The sequence below is a fragment of the Haliotis cracherodii genome, unplaced genomic scaffold (assembly GCF_022045235.1).
Source record: "Haliotis cracherodii isolate W230 unplaced genomic scaffold, xgHalCrac1.p SCAF_8, whole genome shotgun sequence".
In the NCBI taxonomy this organism is placed as follows: domain Eukaryota; kingdom Metazoa; phylum Mollusca; class Gastropoda; order Lepetellida; family Haliotidae; genus Haliotis; species Haliotis cracherodii.
In genome coordinates this window covers 55,651,254-55,669,621 of record NW_027266341.1, presented here as the reverse complement: position 1 = coordinate 55,669,621, position 18,368 = coordinate 55,651,254, and the positions used below count along the sequence as shown (strand labels likewise).

The 18,368-nt window shown below is 41.2% G+C and overlaps 1 protein-coding gene across 2 annotated transcripts; it reads left to right on the top strand.

Annotated features, from left to right (window-relative positions):
* The first annotated feature begins 154 nt into the window (after positions 1 to 154).
* Positions 155 to 17,185, top strand: LOC139449486 (tudor domain-containing protein 3-like). 2 transcript variants are annotated; one of them, XM_071230905.1, is made up of 13 exons: positions 155 to 201; positions 1,684 to 1,765; positions 2,893 to 2,958; positions 4,516 to 4,676; positions 5,190 to 5,331; positions 5,982 to 6,090; positions 6,614 to 6,765; positions 7,709 to 7,907; positions 8,567 to 8,686; positions 9,446 to 10,080; positions 11,238 to 11,342; positions 12,385 to 12,510; positions 12,935 to 17,185. In XM_071230905.1, the coding sequence occupies exons 1-13, from the start codon at positions 170 to 172 to the stop codon at positions 13,199 to 13,201; spliced, it is 2,196 nt and encodes a 731-aa protein (XP_071087006.1). In that variant the 5' UTR covers positions 155 to 169; the 3' UTR covers positions 13,202 to 17,185. The 2 variants fall into 2 exon arrangements, with proteins under 2 accessions (XP_071087006.1, XP_071087007.1); XM_071230906.1 differs by having other exon boundaries at positions 171 to 205.
* The last annotated feature ends 1,183 nt before the right edge of the window (positions 17,186 to 18,368 follow it).

The following is an 18,368-nucleotide window of genomic DNA, read 5'->3' as shown; positions in this document are numbered from 1 at the left end:
TTTCTTGCTTAAATGTTGCTAATTTGAATAAGGGATGGGAATTTTATGGAGCATCTCCATGAAAACTATCAGCTTTCTAACTTCCCAATTTATTTTTTACAATCGTTTGCTGCGGATCATTGCATTTAATTTTCACCAATGAAATTAAGCTTTACTTCGTGGAAGAAATATGGCGGGTGATGAATTGGCTCGTAGGGGATGGTAGGTGTGCATTATAAAAATTATAGGAAGAAAAGTACACGTGTGTGTGACACATGAGCATGTGCATTCTTTCCCTTTATTTGTCTGTATGTATGAAAAGTCACACTTATTTTGCGTCGCTGTGTAGTTATACTTGCTCAGAATAGGAATGTGTAGAATTTCTGACTTAGCAACTTTTACTTTAGAAGGTGCATGACAGAACTGTAGAACAGTTCCTTTGAGGACATGTGACTGCAATTACTCAGTTATTGAAAGTAATATTGTTGACTTTTTTTAGGACAGTGCTTGCCCTCAGATTTTGCTTGCCCACACACCTCAGTGATGCTTTGCTTTAGCCAGATGACTTGAAATGTTTGCTTGTGACTGCACAATAAGGCCTAGCTACAGAAAACCTAAATTTAATTGACGTTCTCAAAATATTCTTATCAGCAAGAAAACACTTTAGCGTTTCAACTGAATCTCAACACACTGATTTCCAACGTTTCGCGCAAAATAATTGACCATAGCTATATTCATGACATAATGCCATTAAAATTCGCCACTCATTTGTCAGATGTGGTTTTTTTAGATTAAAGATGATAGATCTTGTGCAACATCAGCAGAAAAAAGTTCTGAATTCCAAATATTTCACTTGTAGGTCTAACCATTCATGTGAAAAAAACTGCCCTAAAAACTTTTTCTGACTTGCTGCAAGAATGGTTCCAAACTTTCTGATGCAGCTTTAACTAACACACTCACACAATAGGTAAATTGTTCTGATGCTCATTGAAACACATGTCATATTATATAGAGAAAACAACTTAAAAGAGCAATTCTTTTGCAGTAAAGTTATCAGAATTAATTTGAGTTTATGGTTAGATAATAACTGACGATAGATCAGTTTGCCTGTACCAGTGCAAGGATCAGTTGTAATTGGGCAATCATTTATGGAGAAAATGTTATTCAAAAACAATATCAACTATTTATTTGAAAAGTTCAATTCTTTTTTTTGATGTATTCATATATTAACACACTCTTCAGTGTGGAAGCAAACAGGCATTTTTAACATGTTAGGGATGAGAGGGTTCTTGGACATGTAAATTGAAAAAAATGTAACAAATGCAATCATCACCAATGATTGATAAGTCAGCGTTAGAAATTGGCACTAGTCCTGTAGTCCAATACCGGTAGTTAAAAAATCATAAGGACAAGTAGAAATTTCCATTTTTAAGTGTTTTGCTTTATGTTATAATTATAAGGACTAGTGGACTAAATATGTTAGTTTCTACCCCTGTAAGTTGAAACAAATCTGTTATCAATTATCATAACTAGTATTAAAACTGGTGCTATTAATTCTACAGTCATGACCCAATTTAGAAATTGATAGGTATATGTAGGACTATTACTAAAACTTGGAAGGTCTTCCTATATGTCATTTATGTCAAAAGTACCAGTGGCAATAATTAGATAGTTTAAATTAGATTGCTTGTTATATTTTCACAGGCATCTGACAGCAGAAGGCATCGCAGAGCTAGAACAAAATGGGAAAAGAGGAGTGGATCAGCTCATCAAAACAGCCATTGATGTAGGTTGTGTATATCCTATAAATCCTTTATATGCTTTATACGATGTATGAGGTCATGCATGTTTTCCTTCCTATCATTGAAAGGAAAATCTATTAAAGGCCTTTTCAAGTTCTTATAAATTTTTAATTTGAAGTTAACACGATGTACGGGTTTTCAATTGGACGAGAGGTCCGTCACCTGACCATGAAATTGACGTTCATTAGTGTATGAACAACACAATTGGATGTTCATAAGTTTTTCACTAGACAGTGTTGTTGAAATGACGTAAACACTGACGGACTACTTCCACATTCCTGGGGAAACCCCTGGGAATTCTCAAGCACAAATACACACAGAAGCATTCTTTCTGATCATTTAGACCCTTTAATTTTGAACTTGTTTAAGTTAACATTGAGAAACGTCAGAGAGTTTCTCTGCACGATCGTTCACGAATATCACAAGCACCAACGTTCATACAGTTTGGCCCTCACTCTATGAAGGTTCATACTCCAATGAACTCGCATAAAAGTGAAAGTCAATTCTTAATTGTTTTACAGACTAGCCTTTCATTATTTTCCAAATTTAAAAAAAACCTGTTAGACTAAAAATGTTGGTTTTCTGAAAAAAAAATTGTATTTATTTTTGTTGTGAGCAAACCAACACCACATTAGCCTTGACCACATTTTTTTTGGGAGGGGGGGGGGAAGGGGAGTTGATATCAGTTCATTTAGTTTTCTATCAATTATCAAAATGTGTATTTGTTTGTGTTTAGCTGTCAGTGTCCACATTGAAACATAGATGAAATTTATTACATCAACTGGGCGGTCGGGTAGCTTAGTGGTTAAAGCGTTCGCTCGTCACGCCGAAGACCCGGGTTCAATTCCCGACATGGGTACAATGTGTGAAGCCTATTTCTGGTGACCCCCGCCGTGATATTGCTAAAAGCGGCGTAAAACCATACTCACTCACTCACTATTACATCAACTCTTACCGGAATGTAGTTGCTTAAACATCAATAACAAATAAATACACTTATAATGTGTTCCATGAAGCACATCAGATAGATAAACTTAAAAATTCATACAGAGACACATATAACACACAGGAAACATCAATGAGAACATGAATTGATATTACTTGTTTGCAGACTGACTTGCGGGACGTGGGAGATAAATGGCTGCCGGAGGAGCTACACAAGGGCAGACTGGACTATGTACGTCTTCCATCAACTTTTCATCATATTGTTTGAAATTATTTTGGTGCATTATGTGTATATATTGGTTCATTCATGAGGGGGGGGCACGGGTGGCCCAGTCGTCTAAGGCGCCGCGATTCGCTGTGCAGAGTTGCCTCCCTTGGGCACGCCAGAAACCTGTGATTGTGGGTTCGAATCCTGGTTCGCCCCGATTATGTTTCTAGGTTTGTCAGCACCATGCCTGTGCTCATGGGTTTCACCGAAGTGGTAAACGTCTGAGACCTGCATCACTTTGGGCTGTCCTCCCACATTAAGCTGACACGCCGTGATATAACTGGAATACTGCAAAAATCGACGTTAAGCCCAACTCACTCACTCCTTCAATGTAATAATGTGAGTCTAAGCATTAATTGTTTTCTGTTTATTGGTCCTGGTATCAGTGAAATATAGGCCACTGCTGCAAAGACATAACATTAGTTTTGTCTATTAACTCATAAACATCTTTTTGAACCAATGTGGAAATTTTTGTTGCCATTCACTGCAGACTTGGGACCAAATGTCTGCCTCTGAGCAGGTCAAGATAAGTCCCTATGATTTCTACCTGGTTGTGTATTCAGCAATCTCATTAAAATCAGATCTTAGTTCTCGCTATCGCTAAACAAAGATCTGAGGACATCCCATTACGGGTCACGTCAGAACGACCTTTCATCCAACCAATCAGAGCGTTGCTTACCAGATCATGAAAGTGAATGTGTTTTTGATCATGCAACCTCGAAATGTTTAACAGAGGGTATTCCGAATGACTGTTAGGCCATTGCAGAATATTTTTTTTATCAGTTTTAAAATTTTAAACGGAGAATAAATATGTTTCGAAGTGTAGTTGCCAATTTGAAACTAGTGTCGTAAAGCTCGAGAAAGCTGCCTTCTGGTTGACTAATGTCGATTTCTTGTCAGTCATTTCATTGATCGGTCAAAGTTTGCGAGAGCTCGTTCTGACGTGTAATGTCCTCAGATCTGTGTTTAGCTGTTGCGAAAACTAAGATCTGATTTTAATGAGATTGTGTATTCAGTCTCTAGGGAGTGGCTGATAATGTCGCCATGCGTTAGTGTGCAGGGTAGGTAGTTGGACTCTGCCAGTAGACACTTTCCTTTCTTTGTTGTTTGACACCGCACTCAGCAATATTCCAGCTATATGACGGCGGTCTGTAAATATTCAAGTCTGAACCAGACAATCCAGTGATTGATATTATGAGAATCGATCCACGCAATTGGGTTACGATGACATGTATCAACCAAGTCAGCAAGCCTTACCACCTGATCCCGCTAGTCGCCTCTTACGGCAATCATGGGTTGCTGAAGACCAATTCTAACCTGGATCTTCATGGGTCGCAGGGGCCTCTAATTGAGAGGTATTAGAATTGTGAATAATCTTTAGTGAAATATCATTTTGGTATAAGGGTGTTACAAGCAGAACATGTTGTTCATGTTACAACATGAACTATAAAATTAAAGATAATTAAAGAACAAAATGTTGTGTGACGTTGTGTTGTTTATTCAATATTGTTTTGTATACAGATTCAGGGGCCGGCGGTGCTACAGTTGATGAAGCTACGGAACATCTCAGCCCCCAAAGAAAATGAGGAGTCTCAAACTGCTCCTCGTCTTCTCCGTCTGTCACTGACTGATGGTCACATTAACTGCACAGCCATTGAAATTGAGAACCTCAAAAACATCAAGTAAGGAATCCTACGTATGGGACACAGTTTCACTGAGTGTGCATTGATGTCGGGGGTACATTAACCAAGAGGGGTCAGAGTGTCATCTTACTAAATACTATAGTTTTGAAGGGAGCACGGATGTCCAAGTCGTCCAAAGGGCCACAATTTGCTGTGCAGAGTTATGTCCCTTGAGCACACCAGAAACGTATAATCGTGGATTATAATCCCGATTCTCCCCGATTATGTTTCTAGGTTTGTCAGCACCATACCCATGCTGGGTTTTACCGAAGTGGGACACGTCCATGACCTGCATCACTGAAGGCTTTCTGCCACATTAAGCTGACACGCTGTGATATTACTGAAATGCTGTTCAAAGTGATGTTATCCCCAATTCACTCACTCATTATTTTTGTATAATTGTGATGTAACTGAAATAGGTTTTAACTACTGATGCCGGTGAGAAGCCTCTCAACAGAGAAAGTAAGTTTTGGTATGTGAGTACATGGTTGACGTCCAACACTTCTGTTGCAGCCTTGGAACGCCTCCTGGCACCAAGGTGATGCTAGAGGGCGCTGTCGATGTCGAGAACAACTTCCTGTTACTGACTAACAAGAACTTCCGGTGTCTTGGAGGGAAAGTAGAGAAGTTGGTGGAGACATGGGAACTGAAGCGAGTGAGTGGTGCTTATTTCTAGACCTGCGTGGGGATTCCGGGTTAGGCCAGGTACCCAGAAACCACTGCTGGAAACCACCCAGTTCTAGTCATCGTGGCTACTAAATGTATTAGGGTGTCAGACTCGGTGGCTTGGTTGATTGTCATTGAACATCAGCAGCATGGATTGTTGCTCATAATATCATCCATTGGATTGGATATGGCTTGAACATGCTGAGTGCAGCATTGAACAATTAACAAGATAAATATTTCTTGAAGCTATGGTATTTTGTTATAATAATAATAACAATAACGTGTACTTACATTGCACTAGACTACGGTGCATGCTCAAAGCGCTAACATTATTACCAGGGTTAATTTATCAATGTGCACTCGTTTATCATTATCAGCTCCCTGGGGAGTATACAACCTGAGGTACCTTTGAGGCACTAAAGGTTAACTGCCACATTACAACCTCAGTTGTACATGCCATTCTTGTTTATCCATTCTGCCAGAAACCTATGACTGTGGGTTCGAACCCGGGTTCAGATAATTGTTTTCTAACGTTTTGATTATCGCAATGTTTAATCATTTTCATGAAGAACTTTCAATGTTAGGTTTTGGAATTACATTTAAAGATATATATATATATTATTTTTTTTTCAATGGCAGAAACTAGCCAAACAGTCTAGATCGGGAGTGCAGACTGAAGGCGGGCCACCTTTGTTTGTTCCATTTGGAAAGAAGATGCCATCAAATGACTACAATCCCGGTCATAGAGGTGAGACAACAAACACATTTAGTTCCAGGTCCCTAGTGGGCACTCTTGGAATCATTATGAAATAATTACTATGATGAGTATTATTATTTTAAGCCAGTGCAGAAAACAGGGACAAATACATGAAATCTGATGACCATATGAACACACTGAAGGCTTAAAAAATAAAAGAATTGGTTCTCAGGCAATGGTTTTGAAAATTTAGTGGCGGCAGGCAGTGGCATTTATGGCTAGGGGCCAGCATTCACATTCTTTTGGAGACGCATTAATTTCATGATTTACTGTAATTAAATAAATAGTTGTCAACCTGGGAAAGGGCCTCCCTACATAAATGTATTCCTTGATGAGTAAACTACTGGAATATGTATTGGACTACCAGTGTGTGCATAACACACGCATATGATGAGCTTTGATTTTCACAATGCGAAGACCTTATCATGACTGCTGTCACCTTGAGCCTCCCTCACTCCCTAGTCAGCATCTTGTTCCTGTGTGATGGTTGTAAGTTTGAGTTGTTTGTATCCAGCACCAGAGAAGAAGGAGAACTTTAAGTCCTTGGAGTCTTCCAAGAAGGATAAGAAGACAGAAGAGAGCGAGTTTGAGCAACAGAGACAAGCAACTATAGCCGAGGCTCTACAGGAGGGGAAGACAAAGACATTTGGTGGTGGGATGAAACAGGTGAGGCTCTACAGGAGGGGAAGACAAAGACATTCAGTGGGGGGATGAAATGGTAGAGGCTCTACGGGAGGGGAAGACAAAGACATTCGGTGGTGGGATGAAACAGGTGAGGCTCTACAGGAGAGGACGACAAAAGACATTCGGAGGGGGATGAAACAGGTGAGGCTCTACAGGAGGGGAAGACAAAGACATTCAGTGGGGGGGATGAAACGGTAGAGGCTCTACAGGAGAGGACGACAAAAGACATTCGGTGGGGGGGGGGGATGAAACAAGTGAGGCTCTACGGGAGGGGAAGACAATCTGTAGGAGGATGAAACAGGTGAGGCTCTACAGGAGGGGAAGACAATCTGTGGGGAGATGAAACAGGTAAGGCTCTACAGGAGGGGAAGACAATCTGTAGGAGGATGAAACAGGTGAGGCTCTACAGGAGGGGAAGACAATCTGTGGGGAGATGAAACAGGTAAGGCTCTACAGGAGGGGAAGACAATCTGTGGGGGGATGAAACAGGTAAGGCTCTACGGGAGGGGAAGACAATATGTAGGGGGATGAAACAGGTGAGGCTCTACAGGAGGGGAAGACAATCTGTGGGGGGATGAAATAGGTAAGGCTCTACAGGAGGGGAAGACAATCTGTGGGGGGATGAAACAGGTGAGGCTCTACAGGAGGGGAAGACAGACATTCGGTGGGGGGATGAAACAGGTGAGGCTCTACAGGAGGGGAAGACAATGGGTGGGGGGATGAAAAGAGTGAGGCTCTACAGGAGGGGATGACAAAAGACATTTGCCGGGGTATTGCAACAGGTTCAAAATACCATTGGCAGTTTGGATTTATAGTTTCTTAAATGCTAAGATGATGAACGGTGTGTATTAGTTACTGCTTGTCTCAGACTGATAGTTGATGCAAATAGACCAAGTGAGGTAAAGCACCACATCTCTGTTGGCAGCATGTGAGTGACAAAGACGTTGCTCGTATTGTGGAGATGGGCTTCACGCCAGACCAAGCAAGCACAGCACTACGACAAACCAATGGCAACGTCAACGATGCCATCAGCTCCCTCATCTCAAGGGGGGGCAGGGGTCCTGGTCGTGGAGGGGATCGAGGAGATAAGTTTGAAAGACGACAACCAATGGAATCAAGACAAGGTGTGGTGGATTTGTTCACAGCTTGTAAAATATACATTATTGAAGAGTTTATAATTTAGGAATTACTCAAAGAGATTGTATTTTTAACAGTTCTTGCAAATCTTTAATGTTATGTGTGTAACAATATATGGAATTCTTATGATTGTACAATATTAATAACAATTTAATAACTCAATAGTATTGTTCATAGTATGCATAACAGTTGACAGTTTCAGTGGCCACCATTAGTTGCAATAAAACATGAATTATGAATCAGAAAACATTTTTACTGCCAAATGAGTCGATTAGCAAGGACTACGACATCTTCAAATAAGAGTTACTTCCTTTTAATTTGAGTAGCGAAAATGGAAAATGGTCGAGTTTGACATTGTCGGCAGTGCTTTTTTCATTTTGTGTTTCATTGATTTAGATAATTATCAAGTCTTGACATTAGTTTCCTACTATGGCAATAGTTGACTACAATCGCAATACTGTTGCAATAGTGAGGGCTACTATTGCAATACAATCACCCTCAGTTGTGAAAATAGCCCCAATAGTCACCCTAACATTTCAGAATATTACCTAATTTGTAATTACATTGCTTCCCTTAATAAGTTCAGGATAGTTTGACAGCAACATTTTTGCCATCTGTGTGAACTTAACTAACATTGATTGTTTAGGTGGGCGTGGCCGTCGAGGGAGAGACCGGGATGAGGATGAAGAGGGTGGGGCATCATCCAGACCGAGTGGTCCTGCCACACTCTTTGATTTCCTCGAAACAAAGATTCCAGTCAAGGAAGGTAGTGTGATCTATGATTAATTTGATTACCTTTCACTTCTTCGTCACTTACAGAACCAATGTGTGGTATCTACCTGGTCAATCATTTCTAGTCATCTCCAGGGGCACGGGTGGCTCAGTTGTCTAAGGCACCACAATTCGCTGTGCTGAGTTGCGTCCCTTGGGCACACCAGAAACCTATGATTATGGGTTCGAATCCCAATTCGCCCTAGGTTTGTCAGCACCATACCCGTGCTCGTTAGTTTCACAGAAGTGGTAAACGTTTAAGACATGCATCACTTCGGGCTTTCCTCCCACATTAAACTGACACGCCATGATATAACTGGAATACTGTTAAAAGCGGCATTAAGCACAACTCACTCTAGTCATCTCTTGTCGCTTCAAGACCACCTCCGTGGTCCAGCGGTAGAGCATCCGCCTGGAGAGCAGAAGTTAAAATATGGTACTTGTTGTTACCCTGTCTGGCCCACGGCGTTAAGGGGCTAAAACAAGGACTGGTTGATACGGAGTCAGTATACTGTGTCTGAGTGGGGTATTCATGTTAAACTGTGGCATGGTATCTCAGTGGGCTAGCACTATAAATCAGCATCAGTCTGGACTAGTACAAGCTGCCACACACACACGTGCATGCACGTCTATATGAGTGCAATAATATCTGACGTGATGTTAAACCCCATTTCACCTCACCTCACCTCCCCACCAATATACACACCAGCTTAAACCCCTAAAACAGCCTGCTAACAGTCAGTTTATGTTCCAGAGTCGAAGTCGTCCAGTGCCTCTAGTCGTCCCACCTTCAACAACAAGTCATCTACAGACAGCAGCTCAACTCGCAGCAACTCAGGGCCCAATGGCAGGCCTCACTATGAAAATAACTCCAGCAGGTCAGGGGGCTACAAGTCCACACCAAACCATCACCATCAACAATCTCAACAGCAAGACTTCTCAGGGCAAAACTTTCAGAATCGCAAACAGAATCTTCCACCAAGGTTAGCTGGGAGGCACGGCCAAGATGGCCCAAGCTACCACCAACAGAAACCTTCTAGTCAGCAGTTCCCAAATTTTGATTCTGATAGGACACAGCGGGGAGAGGATTCCCATCGGAGAACAGACAATCAAACCCGGTCCAACCAGTCAGGCTATAATGCTTACGAACGTGGTCAAAAAGATTTTAACCAGTCCCGTCCAAAGTCCGGATCATACAATTACAATGATCCGCAGGAATACAAGGAAAATAGATATAATAGTCGGCAAAACTCACAACACAATTCTAAAAACGATGGCCCCCAAGAAGACAGACGTGATAACCGTTTTGACAACCAAAGAGGCAGTCGCCAAGCTCAAGGTCAGAGAAGTTCAAGGTCACAGCAAGATGGATCAAGGAAGCCATATGAGGTAAACGAAAATGCTATGAAAAGGGCAGGTTATCAGGCAAGCAGTCAGTGGGTCTCTGTGGGGGTTCTGGGTTAGAAGACATCGAGTAATCTGTAATTGCAACCACCATCTGTATGCATCAGGGCCCTGTTCCACAAAGCGATCTTAGCGTGACGACTCTTGTAAGTCAGTGTTAAAGAATGGGTGTTACAATCGACTTAGCACTAAGATCGCTTTGTGGATCGGGGGCCAAGGTGATCAGACTCGATGATGTGAGGCATTGATCATTATATCGATCACTGGATTGTCTGGTCCAGACTTATTATTTACAGTCCACCATCATGTAGCTGGAATATTGCTGAGTGCTGCACGAACAGCAAGCGTGACATTCACTGAATGAAGGCTGCCACTGCATGTCAGGGATGCTTCTATGATTTTATATCTAAGAATTCAGTTGGGCACTCCAGGAAAGAATGGACAATCATTTTTTCTTGTCTCCCTGAAGGCATGCTGGGGGCAGAATCAACCTCAAGATGAGTGTGTCATTGTTCTCTGTTACAGGGTTTTACCTTAAATTTATTTCAAGGGTCCCCACTGGTAATATGAGGGTCCTGTGAAGTATTGAGATCGTGTAGTGTACCATGGTGTACTGTAAGATTTGATAATCCAGGACCCTTATATTTCTTGTGACAATTTAGTCCTTTGAATACTATTTTGACTGCCTTGGGATGCCATCTTTTTTTCGGTGCGTCCATTCTATATATTTGTGCAAACTGACAATGTCTGTTTAAAACATCGGTCGGTTCCTAAAAACTTAAGCTCCTAAGATAATCATGTTAGGAACCGCTTGGCTCCCTAACAAACAAACAAAATTAGAGGGCTCTGCTGCTGTTACAAACCTGGAACATGTCTGGCTAGTGTAAAAAAAACCTTCACTTATTCAGTCAACATTAGGGCAAGTTATACAATAAAGCTGCAATTCCGAAGCAATTCTTGGACAGAACAGGTTCCTCCATTGCCACTGTAGGATTAGAGAGTTACAATGTGTGACCTGAGGATCATGTGACCTCATGCCCCTTCCCAATTGATTGTTGCTCATGCTGTCAACCACCATTGCCCGTAATAACACTTGCTTTAGTTTGTGATGATAGCCTAGTCACATCATTCATGTTTCACAGCAACAGCAATCCCAACAACATCGTCATGAGGGTCCCCCACAAGGTGAAGGTCATTCGTGGAGGAAGGGAGATCAGGTCATGGCCAAGTACTGGGAGGACAGTCGGGTGAGTGCAGGCGTGGGACAATGTTTAGATCCGGGGTGGATCCGGTCTTCAGCAACCCATGCTTGTCGCGAGGGGCGACTAACGGGATCGGGTGGTCAGGCTTGCTGACTTGGTTGATGCATGTCGTAACCCTATTGCACAGTTTGATGCTCATAATATCAATCACTGAATTGTCTGGTCCAGATTCGATTATTTACAGACAGCTGTCATGTGGCTGGAATATTGCTGAGTGCGGCGTCAAAAAACAAACAAACAAAAACAATGTTACCATCATTGTGTATGTTTGCTTCTGTCCCAGGGTTCCAAATTCCAACAGCACCATTAAGAGCCTGTTAGAGAATAAATATGTATTGAATAATCAAAATGAATGACAACTTCCCGAGGCAAGGGAGTTAACTGTCTATAAAATTCCAATTTCAATCCTCGCCAAACCAGCCTGGAATAGTGGAGTTACATTTTCCCTGGACTAACTCGTCAATGCGTTGAACAATCATAATCACGATAACGAAACTGAAATCCTCTAGTAAACTGCCGTGCAGATTTCATCCGATTGCAGGATTTGTAAGGCATGTGTACCGCCAACTCCGTCAACAGGTATTTTAAAAATCCTTTCATGTTTCTAATCAAGGTGCTAACGTGATTTGATGCACTTCGCGAAGTAAGACCCTTTTATGACAATATAGATATTGATTATTGATCTGATCGTCTTGACGGGGCGGCGCCATTTTGTTTGAAGCAAATGTAAGTGATGTGAGAGGTGGAATCTGATTGGTCTGTAGGAGGGACATAAAGTCATAATAGCCAATGGAGGCGCTACGATCAAACCCAGAAATTCCAGCCTAGTTCGGCAAAGTAGGAAACAGGGCTTTTACAGTCAGTTAACTCCCTTGCCTCGGGAAGATGAATGAGTTATAACATGTCACTAAGTATTCAATGGTTCAGACAATTGGAGCCCTTAATGTTATGTACCTCGCACAGTCCTCCCACACCCATCCTGGAATGCTGTGATTGAGTGGCTACAGGTCCTGGTTGTCTGTTGCAGTTCTACATGGCACGCATTGAGGATTTTGCCAGCAATGGAGCAACATGTGTTGTGACATTCCTGGAATATGGCAATATGGAGGAAGTGCTGCTGTCTGATATTGAAGCCCTCTCACAGCAAACTTGGGTAAGTTGACCCTTCAGGAGCTGCACTAACAGTATATGGTTCAAATATAACGCTGCGATATAACTGGAATACTGTTAAAAGCGGTGTTAAACACAACTAACTCTCTCACTTGTTTGATATTTATCGCTGCACTCAGCAGTATTCCAACGATAATACGGCGGCCTGTAAATAATCAAGTCCAGGCCTGTAAATAAAAGCGGATGAAACATAATTGGGGCGAACCGGAATTCGAACCCACATTCATAGGTTTCTGGCGTGAACAAGGGACACAACTCTGCACAACAAATCGAGCACCTTAGCCGACTGGGCCACCCTTGCTCTCCGTTTTGAAATATATTTTGAATGTGAATTCTTTTATGTTTCACGGCCTAAGTCAATTTGACAGATACACACACACACTATTTTCTCTGTTTCTTTTCAACAGCAACCCCCGAACAACTCGCGTAATTACCACAAGGGCCCCCCGAGTCAGCAATCCTACTACAACAACCCCCCTCACAATGCAGGGGCAATGGTCATGCAAGGCCCGCCCCCCTTCCCCGGCCAGGCTGGGTTCGCAGGGCCAATCAACTCCATGGAGTTTCGACGCAGCGGTAATGGCGCTGGCTTCCAAGGGGGACAAGCCCGGCCTGACAAGCGCCGACCAACCCAACAATACTACCAACCCCAATCCCGGCAGTTCCAGTCATGATGTGGGCTGCTGCATGGCGGCATACAGTGTTAATTTATCAGGATGTATTTCATATAGTGCTGAAGACATTGTTCTACACAACACTGACAGTGGAGTCCAGTTGTGTCAGTCCAGACTGAATGCTTTAGTGAAATTTTGTATTTAGATATCTTTTTTTTTTTCAGTTCATTACCTCATAGGCCAGTCTGTCACTATTCCTAGAAGACAGTTATTTCCCTGTCACACTACAATGTTGTAGAGTAACTTGAACCTAGCGTGTAAAAAACAGTTAGTACGCTGTCATACGTCGAGCTGTCATCGAAAAATCATGATTTTGGCGTGTCCATAGTGCATACATAACGAGAGTTTACCGTATATGTAACGCATGTCTAACGCATTAGTAGCGTATCACTGACTTATACATAACTTATGAAAGCGTATAAAAGCACATGGCCAGCGTATGAGTAACGTATGACTAGCTCGCTTACCGTAGGGGAAAGGTGCCTGAAACGGGCCACATTGGTAACGCCTATCTGGCGTATGTAAACATATGAAGAGCGTACCTCTAACGTATGCCTAACGTTTCACTCATACCTTAATACGTTCCCATACACCGAAAATTATGTGCATGCACTAAATTGATTTTAAGCCTCAGCGTACTATAACGTATACCAGCATGCATTTAACGTATACAACTTACACCTAACTGATCCAAAGCGTGTTTTAGCGTTGCCGGCGTTTTGGCAAAAATTCTCAAACGTCGACATATGTTATTGCTATACGTTGTAGTGTGACAGGGCCATTAAGTACTTAGTTGCCGGATTGGACGGATATTTCACATGTTGAATCAAATGTAGACGTGACATTGGCGGAATCGTTACGATATTTTAGGCCAATTTCTGCAAATACGATTTAGTGATACATATTACAACTTTTCCAAAGGACATTGTCTGTAATTTAAACTACCGGTACATATTGACCTTGAAAATCATGCATATAGTAAACAACTATTGATAATCAGTTAATAATCACATTTGTTTGATGGGAAGGTTCGTGGATTAAAATGAGTTTGGGAGATAAAATGTGATGCAAAACATTATTTGTTTTGGTTAAAACCATACATGGTGTTGTTTTTTTAGACACCATTTTTCCCAGATATTCCTTGATGCCTCAATTTAGGGTTGGCGTCCTGAAAATGAACATTTAGAAAACTTTTTTTTCTCTTCCAGTTGGGACTGTTGACTAGTGTAAGTGATGAAAAAAAATGAACATAGAAAACACACTAAAATACAATCAGTTGAACATTTCTATGCTCTTACAGTGAACATATATCAGGAATTTCATTTCAAGGTCACAAAATATTCAAGTTCTTTTTTATTGTATTCTTCCCTTAGGTGAGATTGATTTCCTCAACAGTTCATTGTCCTGTCATGTTAGATGCCCAGTCAACCAAGGTGCAACAGCTCACTGTACAGAGTTATTTTCCTTAGCTGTGAAAGGATCTGCTGGTCATGTTTATGATACACACTTATTTTTGGACAAATGATCAGGTCTTATATCTAACAGTGGTAGATTAAGCCATAGTCAGTGATGGGCTTGACTCCATAGCTGTAGACTAAAACAGTTTCTATTCTATAACAAGCTAATGGCTAGTTCTAGTAGCTGATGCTGAAAAATTGAATTTTATCACTAAAGCAATGTGTTTTGCCTACTGTACCTCATGCTTGAGACTTAAATTTGAAAGTTTCTTCTCAATGATTTCATGTTTAGTTACCTTTACTTCAAACTCATTAAGGGGGCATGGGTGGCCAATTCGTCGAAGGCGCCACAATTCACTGTGCAGAGTTGACTCACTTGGGCACGCCAGAAACCTATGATTGTGGGTTCGAATCCCGGTTCACCCCGATTATGTTTTTAGGTTTGTCAGCAATATACCCGTGCTCATGGGTTTCACCGAAGTGGAAAGTCTAAGACCTGCATCACTTCGGGCTTTCCTCCCACATTAAGCTAGCACACCGTGATATAACTGGAATACTGTTAAAAGCGGGGCTAAACCTAACTCACTCACTCACTCAATCTCATTAAAATCAGATCTTAGTTCTCGCTACCGCTAAACAAAGATCTGAGGACATCAGGAGGTCACGTCTGACCAACCAATGGAATGACTGACAAGAGTCGACATTTGCCAATTAGAAGGCACTAGTTTCCATCTGGCAACTATGCTTCAAAGCATATCTTGATAAATTCTCGATTGAAAATTAAAAACTGAACAAAAGAATATTCTGGAATGGCTAATAGATGACCTGGATTGTATGGATTCAGTCATAAAGCCCATCACTGTCGTTCAGAATACCCAGTGTTAAATTTGTAGAGGTTGTATGATTAGAAAACACATTCCGACTGTCACTTTCCTGACACTCTGATTGGTCGAATGAAAGATACTCTGATTGGTCAGATTTTTACGTGAGGAATGGGATGTCCTCAGATCTTTGTTCAGCGGTAGTGAGAACTAAGATCTTATTTGAATGAGCTTGCCTTTACTTCCTTTGTAATGTGCTATTGTGTTGATGTTTTAGTCCCTATCTTCGTTTTGCTCAGGATATGCCTTTTATGGTGTCTCAGCTGTAGCCATTTTTAAGTCAACATTTACAGACTGTTTTGTGGTGCATTTGGTAAGTTGGCATCTGTGAGTTTTTTGTTTACAACACACATAGAACTTTTTTTCAATCACATTAAAATCAGATATTTTACCCACAATACCTCTCTGGGTCAAGGTCTGCGAACACCTCCATTACCGACCGCCACTCTTCTATAAGTACTTGTTGGTTTTTGAACCAATCAGATGTCAGCTTTCTAAAACTATTCGGCTTTTTTTTTTTACCACCTAAATTTAGAAATTTCAACCTTGGCAAACAAAATCTGCCATAGAAGACAAATATACCCTTGATAGTTTGTTGTTTGGGTGTATATGCCATAGTACTCAGGTAAGACAGGATGTACAAAATATCTACAAGAAAATAATGTAATATGATAGGATTTTTTTATTTTTTTTTGCATTTGGAACTCGCTGTCTATAATAGTTTTCAAGAAACAGAAATTTTAGAAAAGTTGGTCTGAATGCTCCGCTCACTTGTACCAAGGATTTAGGAGCCTCAATGTTGTTTGGATGTTTGTAAAAGTTCACCTGGTGCAACCTCCCATGGAGGCGTCCTCGGATCTTCACACAGAGAAGTATTGTATCTAATATGGGCTGGGCGTGACAGTAAGTTGAAGTTAATATGGATTTGGTCTCTGAATAGAAGGCATATGGTAGTCTGTTTCCCAGGCACAGACACAACTGCATTCTACACAGTAATAGTTTTCAATACTTCTGAAATATTGCCCACACTTGTAGACATTCAATATTTTATATGGTTATACATTATACATACATTTATACATCAAATGGATATAAGAGTAGTTTATAGATTTGCAGTTTTTATATATTTTGTGGGGAAATAAAGCAGCCGACAAAATGAGGCATAATAAGAGACTGGCTGCCTGACAGTGCTGCTGGTGCTTGTAGTGCATGAGTAGGTCTAGTGTATGCACTGGTGGCTTGTGAAACACTGCCAGAAACTGAATTTCTCATCATACAGAAGTTCATTGTTTTGTTCAAGGATATTTTAGCTGCTGAGAAAGATTGAATGGTGGAAATATTACTGCTGCAGCATTCAACAATAAGGTTATGTTACTGCTGTAGCATTCAACAATAAGGTTATGTTACTGCTGCAGCATTCAAGAGTAAGGTTATGTTAGTCCCGCAGCATTCAAGTGTTAGGTTATGTTAGTCCCGCAGCATTCAAGTGCTAGGTTATGTTAGTCCCGCAGCATTCAAGAGTAAGGTTATGTTAGTCCCGCAGCATTCAAGTGTTAGGTTATGTTAGTCCCCCAGCATTCAATAATAAGGTTATGTTACTGCTGCAGCATTCAAGAGTCAGGTTATTTTACTGCTGCAGCATTCAAGAGTCAGGTTATGTTACTCCTGCAGCATTCAAGAGTAAGGTTATGTTACTGCTGCAGCTTTCAACAATAAGGTTATGTTACTGCTGCAGCATTCAACAAGAAGGTTATGTTACTGCTGCAGCATTTAAGAGTCAGGTTATGTTTCTGCTGCAGCATTCAACAATAAGGTTATTTTACTGCTTTAGCATTCAACAATAAGGTTGTTACTGCTGCAGCATTCAAGAGTCAGGTTATGTTTCTGCTGCAGCATTCAAGAGTCAGGTTATGTAAATGCAGTAGCATTCAATAGGAAAATCACTGCTGATTCTACCTGTGCTGACGTGTGAGGCCAGTGTGATTAGAATCACTTTTACCTCATCAGTAGTATACATGTATATCAATATACATATATTTACACATACAGTCGGCAACATAGGGCAGTTTACAAATATATATTTATTCATAAGTATGTATACTATTACAATTCTTTTTTAAATAGTTGGTTGGCAAATGTGTAAAACAAAATATATATTCACCTTATATCGTCAACATCCACTCACTCATTCATATTCACTGAGGGGTTTCAACAAGACAAGAATAGCCTTTAGCTTTTCTCCCACCTTATAACAATAATTTAGATGTGACTGAATACCAGTAAAGTAAAAACCTAGAGGAATATAGGTGCCAGCAACCTTTGCTTGTCATAAGAAGCAACAAAATGGATCTGATGGTCAAGCTCGGTGACCTGGTTGATTGCATGTACCATGGTTGTTGTCGTGTCCCATGGATGCTGAAATATGGCAGTGGGCGGCATTAAACAAGAAACAAACGCTCACACTCACACTCAACAGAGATCCAACTTCTTCATGGGCAGACGCCATAGTCATCCTCCAATACGTCTGAGACTTGCATCACTTCGGGCTTTCCTCCCACATTAAGCTGACACGCCGTGATATAACTGGAATACTGTTAAAAGTGGCGTTAAACCCAACTCACTCACTCACTCACTCACTCACTCACTCACTCACACACACACACACACACACACACACACACACACACACACACACACACACACACACACACACACTTACCCTCCCATATCCTTAGATGCTGAAGACCCGGGTTCGATTCCCGACATGGGTACAATGTGTGAAGCCCATTTCTGGTGTCCCCCGCCGTGATATTGCTGGAATATTGCAAC